This window comes from Gekko japonicus, unplaced genomic scaffold (assembly GCF_001447785.1).
Source record: "Gekko japonicus isolate JY-2015 unplaced genomic scaffold, Gekko_japonicus_V1.1 scaffold552, whole genome shotgun sequence".
Taxonomy (NCBI): Eukaryota; Metazoa; Chordata; class Lepidosauria; order Squamata; family Gekkonidae; genus Gekko; species Gekko japonicus.
Genome location: NW_015167552.1, coordinates 232,175 through 240,364, shown reverse-complemented (window position 1 = coordinate 240,364; position 8,190 = coordinate 232,175). Strand labels below are relative to the sequence as shown.

General features: G+C 46.7%; 1 protein-coding gene across 1 annotated transcript in view; it reads left to right on the top strand.

The window, feature by feature from the left end:
• Nucleotides 1-267: 267 nt before the first annotated feature.
• Nucleotides 268-8,190, top strand: part of FGF18 (fibroblast growth factor 18) — an 87,164-nt gene continuing 79,241 nt past the window's right edge. The window contains exons 1-2 of the mRNA XM_015413702.1: nucleotides 268-357; nucleotides 5,654-5,834. Of these exons, the coding sequence (XP_015269188.1) occupies nucleotides 268-357; nucleotides 5,654-5,834 (271 nt within the window). The remainder of the gene's footprint in view (nucleotides 358-5,653; nucleotides 5,835-8,190) is intronic.

Below are 8,190 nucleotides of genomic sequence, written 5' to 3'. Positions count from 1 at the left end.
CGTGGCTTTTGTTTGCGGCTGTGCTATGGGACAGAGGATTTAAGAAAAACAAGCTGTATCTTACATATACTGGCCTGATTCTCCCCCCCCCCCCAAGTGTGTGTTAAAAAAGGGAAATCGCCTGTAGAAAGCTGGGATTTTAGTGGTGGGGAGAAAGGTACCCTTTAGCCTTTTCTCTGCTCAAATCATCCCTCCCTCTCAGCTGTTTTTCTCCCAGTAAAAGGAGAGATATAGGGACCTATAGCTTTACCTCCAGAGAGGTGAGAAATGAATGAGGCCAATCCAATCCATATGGCATTGGACCAATATCACCCTTACAGTTTTACCAAAAGTGAATATTACGATGAATACGCACAGGTAAAAACATCCGTAGGGCTATTGTGGGAGATTAAAATAAGATTTCATGATACGTTCTGTCCTATAGTATAATCATTAAGAGTTTTGATGGATGACCTCCGCTGATCCCTGGCTCATTTTGTAACTGGATAAGGTGTACTTTGCAATGATTTGGATCTGGACCTTAGAAACTACATCTCTGTGGGCTGTTTTTTAAACTGATTTCATACTGACCTTTGTCCCGGGCTCGCTTCTCCTTTCCCTCTGCTTCTTCTGGTCAATTTCACACAATTTGTCCCAGGGCTGCCTTTTGACCCACAGCTTCCCCCGTATTTTGCTCCGGCTCAGCTCGATCCTTGATTTGCCAGAAGTTTCCTGTTGCGGAGAAAAAGTGGGAGGGGGAAGGGGAGGGATTAAGAGGGCGAAGACAGGGGAGTGGGAGGAGGGAGGACGCAGGAAGCCACAGGAAACCTCGCCAAGGAACCTCGCCAAGGAAATCAAACTCAGGGAGCAGATTGAAAACAGCCATGTGCCAACAACTTTAATGCAAAATCAGTTTAAACGGTCTGGGGCAAACTGCCCCACCGGTAAACAGGGGTAAGATGAGCGAAATCAGCCATGGTGTATAAGCTGATCTGAGGGAGTATGCTTGCACAAGAAAGCTTCTACCATGAATGAAACTCTGTTGGTCTTAACGGTGCCACTGGACTCCACCTTTGTTCTGAATGCAACCCACTAACTCCAAAAAGCCACTCCTCAACCACAAATTTCTAAAAACCTTGATGTCTCAAAGGCTGGGTAATCTGCATTTCAGAATATGTGCCGGAGAGTACAATGTTGCATTCTCCTCAGGGCTTCCAACTCCAGGTGCAGAAATACCTGGAGATTTGAGGGTGGAACCTGGGGGTGGGTTTAAGGGAGGGGAGGGCCTTTGGCAGGGTATAATGCCATCCAGTCCGCCTTCCACAGCAGCCATTTTCTCCAAGAGAAGGGGAATAAATGTTATAAACAAACAAACAAACAATCGATTCATGTCATCTGGAGATCAACTGCAATTCCAGGATATCTCCAGCCCCCACTTGGACGTTGGCAACCATTCTCTTCAACAATACATAGCCATTGATTTGGACCATGAGAAAAGGGGAGGAAGCTTTCCTGAAGGATGAAAAGGATATATCCTGTGTTTGAAAATGCACGTGTTTCTGATGGACTATTTGGTCTGTATTCTCCATAGGAATTGCACAGTGGTTCTGTAACAGGGGACATGATTGATTCCACAGATAAATAACAATATTCTTGTTCTTTTTATAGATAGTTTGTGATGATGTCTTGCTACAGGAATGTCTAGTGTCCTGATGTCTAGTGTCAAATGATACCTGGCATTCTTTTGTGCAGATTGCTGCTTCCAGAGCTATATTTTGTAATAAATAAATAAATAAAATGTGATGGGGAAATCACATATAATGATCAGCCATTTGACTCCCAAGAGTAAAAGATCCCCCCCCTCGCAAAGTGGCAAACATAGATTCTGATGGTATTCAATTTAGTTAAAACTAAGGCCAGAATATCGCTTAAGATAAACTGCTGACTATATTGATTAGATTGCTCAGAAGATAACGCCAGCCTCCACAGCCTCAATAACTTCCATTTTAAGAGAATATGTTAGGAAAGCGGAGAATCTTTTCAAAATAGTCTTTCCTGTCTAGGCCAACAAAATGCTGTAGGGGGTATTAGGGTATAGGAAGTTGCCTGAAAAGCAATCTCAGTGTACTTTTCAAATTTCTTTTCAGTGAATAATGAGGTAAATCCAAGTGTTCCAGATGGTTACGATGACAGATTTACCACACTGTGGTGAAATTTAGCAGATGTAAACATGATGGGAATGTTTTCAGTATCTAAGATTGGATCCATTGGGCCAATGGCCTGGGGACCACCCTCTCCTAGGGTTGCCAGCTCTGGTTTGGGAAGTTCCTGGAGATTTGGGGGTGGAACCTGGGGGCAGGGTTTGAGGAGGGGAGGGACCTCAGTGAGGCGTAACGCCATGGAGTCCACCTCCCAAAGCAGCCCTTTTCTCCAGGGGAACTGATTTAGTAACCTGGAGACCAGCTATAATTCCGGGAGATATCCAGCCACCACCTGGAGACTGCAACCCCAGCCTCAAGTGAGGGGTGGCCTGAACCCCATGGCGGGCAGGGCAGCAACTGCCACAAGCTGATAGCCCAGGCCCTACGCAGCATGGGGAAGGAGACTGGCTGGGCAAAGAGACCTGTGACCCAGCCCCATGTGGCAAAGGAGACTCCTGGCCAATGCTCCCTCTAAGCTGTGGAGTCTTGTGAGCAAAAATCCTACTTTGTGAGTTACTGGCATTAAAGTTGTGAGTGAATGATTCGGCTACTGCATAAATTAGTTTGCCCAGGAGCAATCCTCCCTAATCTAAGACAAAAAGGTGTGAGCTGGAGGCTAAAAAACTGTGAGCTAACTCACACTCACTCAGCTTAGAGAGAACACTGCTCCCGGCCAAGCTGCTTGGGGCTGGCAAGTGGGGGGGGGAGGCTCTTCTTCTCTTCCTCCTGCCTTTGGACAGCAGGGATGGGAGCAGGGACCTTTCCCCAGGCCATTTTCCTCCTCCTGGTCTGCACCTGGTTCTTTCCGCCAGCTAAAGGGGAGAAGACAAGAGAGTTTGACTGGCAGAAATAGCCCCTTGCCATAGGGAAGACTCTGCACTAGTGGAAGGTGCCGCCATTAGAGGAATGGTTTCATGGGATCCAGCTAGGGCTGCCAGGTCCCTTTCACCCACCAGCAGGGGGATGAGGGGGACGTTCCGGGAGTGGGAAGTGACGTTGCCCCCCATTTTCCCCAAAACAGTGATGTCACATGTGACGTGCCTGCGTCATCTGGAAGTGATGTCAGCGACGTCAGGGGCAATGTTCTGGATTTTGGGCAAAACTGTATGGTAAAATCAGCATTAAACCATAGAGTTTTGCTCAAAAGCCAGGGCGTCACCCCACATGTTGCTGACGTGCCAATGTCACTTCTGGCACCCCCGATGTTGCTGACGTGTTGCTGACGTGCCAATGTCACTTCTGGGTGATGCAGGCATGTTGTGTGCAAGGTTGCTGCTTGGGGCGGTGGGCAGGAGCCCACAAAATTGGGGGATCCCCCACCCCCACCAGGCAAATGGCAACCCTAGATCCAACCCAGAGCTTCCATTTCTGTGGCATGGTATTCTTTGACTGAGTACATGTGCAGTAAGGCACACAGGAATGGAGTTCCGGCTGGCTCCCAAGTTGGCCACGCCCAGCAGGAACTCATTAGCATTAGCATAATAGGCCACACCCAACAGCAGAAACGCATTAGGATTGGCTACATTAGGGGTGTGTGGCCTAACATGCAAAGGAGTTCCTGCTACAAAAAAAGGCCCTGGGTTTTGACAACAAACAAGGTAAAGAGAATAAGAAGCAAATAGGTGGGTGTGGCTGGATAACCACACTTCTGGTAACATGTGGGTGTGGCCTAATGTGCTAATGAGCTGTGCTGTCAGGGGTGTGGCCCAATAGGCTAATGAGTTCCTGCTGTTGGGTGAGGCCTATTATGCTAATGAGTTCCTGCTGGGCTTTTTCTACAAAAAGAGCCCTGTAAAGAGCACTATTGCTTATTTTGTGAATGATATCCAGTTACTTTTTTCTCTTTCATCTCTCACTGCTCCTGGTCTTGACAGTCTGACTAATTGCTTGATGGCTGTTTTCGTAGTGACTGTCCAGAAATCCGAACTTTGTTTTTCGCTCCCAGACCTCCCCCTTCCAGGTGTGTCAGTTCGATACTTCATTTTGCTCAAAAAGATTTGGCATCGTACACAACAGCTGCCTTTCTTTTGTTCCTCAGGTATCTGCTCTTGCTAATCTCGTGCTCCTCTCTTGACAATACTCCGCAGACTTCTCTATCCTTTTCTGTTTGTTTTTCAGAATGAGTTGTTGTAGTATTCTGTTGTTTGCCCTTTTTGGATCACCTAAGGCCCCACCCCCGCATGTGATTGACTGTCTTTTCTCCTTATTGGTTTCCCCACCAAATACTGTTTCTGCTTTCCTTGGCTTGGATTTTCTGTGGCTGGGAGGCTTTCCACTGTCAGAGCACGACTTCCTTGCTTCCTGTGATGGAGGCAACTGCTTTCTATTGGGGTGCTCCATGTAGACACCAAGCTGATGCCTCTTGCGCTCTCCTGAAACATCGCTTGTTCCAACGAAATGGGGGAAAGCTCTTTGTTTGGGGGAAGAGATGCTCTGGGAAAGAAGGAAACACATCGGTGTGCAGCATATTGTGGATCACTGATATACATTATACAGTGTGGGTACTTTTATAAAAGCATATGCTCTTGTACAATGAGTAGCATAAGGCTTTTAATTATGCATTTGTGGCAGTTCAGAAGCCCAGCTGTTTCCTTTTTCTACATTTTGTGTGAATTTAATTTTTGGCATCCCACCAAATCTTCACCTGGTGTGACGAGGAGGAGGAGAAGAAGAAAATGGATTTATACCCAGGGGTCATTTTGTAGAAAAAGTGGTGCAGGAGCTCATTAGCATGACTTATTAACATAACTTATTTGCATGTGCCACACCCCCTGACATCACTGGAAGTGTGTCAGAAGGCAACACATTAACATAACTTATTTGCATGTGCCACACCCCCTGACATCACTGGAAGTGTGTCAGAAGGCAACACTTATTAACATAACTTATTTGCATGTGCCACACCCCCTGACATCACTGGAAGTGTGTCAGAAGGCAACACCCACCGCTCAGGCTCCACTGGACTGTTTTGGATTGCTAGCTATTGGGGTAGGGGAACATGCAGATCTGTCCTCGCAGAGGAGGGAGAGCTTGTACCTGAACAAAACTTGGTCTTAAAGGTGCCACTGGACTGTTTTCGATTGCTAGCTATGGGGGAGGGAGGGAATGCGCAGATCTGTCCTCACAGAGGAGGGAGAGCTTGTACCTGACAGCGGGCCGTGGGGGGCTCTGCTACTTACCCTGTGAGGTAGGTGGGGCTGAGAGAGCTCTGAGAGAACTGCTCTTGAGAGAACAGCTCTGAGACAACTGTGACTGACCCAAGGTCACCCAGCTGGTGTCCTGTGGAGGAGTGGGGAATCAAACCTGGTTCTCCAGATTAGAGTCCACCACTCTTAACCACTACACCAAATTGGCTCTGAGAACAGGCTTCCCAAGTGATGTTAAAACAGAATAAGCATGGCACTGTTTTCTAAACTGCGTCTGAAAAATGTTGCTGACCATCACCCTCTGTACATGTTTTATTTTTAAATTAGATGTTTGTCGCTGAAGAGAATGTGGACTTTCGGATACACGTGGAAAATCAAACACGAGCACGAGACGATGTGAGCAGGAAGCAACTTAGACTCTACCAGCTGTACAGTAGAACAAGTGGGAAGCATATCCAAGTGCTAGGGAGACGAATCAGTGCCAAAGGAGAAGATGGGGACAAATATGGTAAGTGTATTTCCCATTATCTACTGTAGCCGTGGTGGCCCCTTGCCTTTGTAATGCCCCTACCCCTTGAGGCTTGCCTGGCACCTGCCTTATCCTCTTTTAGGCACCAGGCTGACGCATTGCTCTTCACCCACACTTTTAACTAAGGGATTCCATATTTATTATTGGACGATAGTAATAACTTGGACCATCTTGGAAGTTTAAAGCACTTTATTCTTTGTAAATTTTGTAAATTGTGATTTTACTGGATTTTACTGTTTTATGAATGGGCGTGTGCCCCTGTAAGCTGCCCTGAGCCCGCTTGCGGGGAGGGCGGGGTAAAAATACCTGAAATAAATAAATAATAAATAAACAACTCAAAAGGTGAAGAAAAAAGTGCAAAAGCTACCCGGGCAAGCCAAGGGAAGGTATGGGGGTGTGGCCTAATATGCTAATGAGTTTCTGCTGTTGGGTGTGGCCTGTGATGCTAATGAGTTCCTACTGGGCTTTTTCTACAAAAAAAAAGCCCTGTTATTAGCTATCTTTTGATTGGCTCCTAGCCTGTGGACTGTTTTATGAAGCACTGCTTTTATACCATCTCGCTTTACTAGCTCTTTTTATCAGTCATGTTTTTATCAGTTTTGTTTTTATTTGTTCTTATTGATATCAGTTGTTTTTTTAAAAATCGTTTTACTGTTTTAACTGTCAGCTGGCTCAAGTAGGTCTGGAGAGGTGGCATACAAATGTTCTAAATAAATAGTGAGGCTTGGAGAGTGAGGACTAGGGTTGCCAGCAGTACTCCCTCTAAGCTGTGGAGTCGTGAGCAAAAATTCTACTTTGTGAGCTACTGGCAGTAAAGTTGTGAATGAGCAGTTTGCTCTGGAGCCCTCCTTCCTGAGTGAAGGCAAAAAGGTGTGAGCTGGAGGCTAAAAGACTGAGCTAGCTCACACTCACTCAGCTTATTTTTAATTAATTTTTATTTATTTATTTTATTCGACTTATATCTTGTCCTCCCCACATGACAGACTCAGGGTGGGTTACATCAAATTTGATAAAAATACAATATACACAATTAACATAATTAAAACACTAGTAAAATACAGCGTTCCGTGCGCCTTGGTGTTTAGTCATGCCGGCCACATCAGCGTTCTGTGCACCTTGGTGTTTAGTTATGCCGGCCACATGACCACGGAAATGTCTTCGGACAGCCCTGGCTCTTCGGCTTGGAAACGGAGATGAGCACCGCAACCCTAGAGTCGGATTCGACTGGCTTTCGAGCAAGGGAACCTTTACCTTTACTTTTCTAAAATATCACAACAGCCTTCATCCAGTGCCATTGTCATTAAAACTTCACAGATGCCAACTATGGTATGTAGTTCTGACCCGCTGAAGGGAGGCCCAGTAAAGAGGGAGGAATGTCTGTCGCCCTAGTTAAAAGCTTGGCGGAAGAGCTCCGTCTTGCAGGCCCTACGGAACTGTAAAAGGTCCCGCAGGGCCCTGAGCTCATATGGGAGCTCATTCCATCAGCTTAGAGGGAACACTGGTTGATGGTCTTCAGGTGGTAGCTGGAGATCTCCATGAATTATAACTGGCCTCCAGGTTACAGAGATCAGTTCCCCTGGGGAAAAAATGGCTACTTGGGAAGGTGGACTCTATGGCACTGTACCCATTGAAGTCCCTCCCCTCCCTAAACCCCACTTTCCCCAGGCTCCACCCCAAATCTCCAGGGATTTCCCAGCCCAGAGCTGGCAACCTTTGTGAGGGTGGAGGGCAGGGGCATGGGGTGGTTCATTGACCTCACCACCATCTGGAAAATGTGGAATATGAATGAATGGATTGTTGGATTAATGTCATATGTCCAGCTGAGCAGTTAGGCTGTTAGAGGATTACCTGTTTTTTTGTATCAACTTCAAAATGTGTTTGGATGAGAAAAATACTGAAGGTGAGGGAGGGAGTATCTGGAACGATGCTCTGAGTATGGCCAAAGAGAAAGTCAGGGTCCTGTCGGTCAGATGAAGAAGAAAAAGAAGAAGAGGAGATTTGATTTATACCCCGCCCTTCACTAGGAGCCTCAGAGCTCCCCCCACACAACAGACACCCTGTGAGGTAGGTGTGCCTGAGAGAGCTGTGACAGAAACTGCTCTTTCAATAACAGCTCTGTGGCTTGCCCAAGGTCATCCAGCAGCTGAAAGTGGAGGAGTGGGGATTCAAACCCGGTTCTCCCAGATTAGAGTTCGCACACTGAGAACCAGTTTGGTGTAGTGGTTAAATGCGTGGACTCTAATCTGGGAGAACCAGGTTTGATTCCCCACTCCTCCACTTGCACCTGCTGGATAATGCTGGGCAAGCCACAGAGCTGTTATTGAAAGAGCACTTT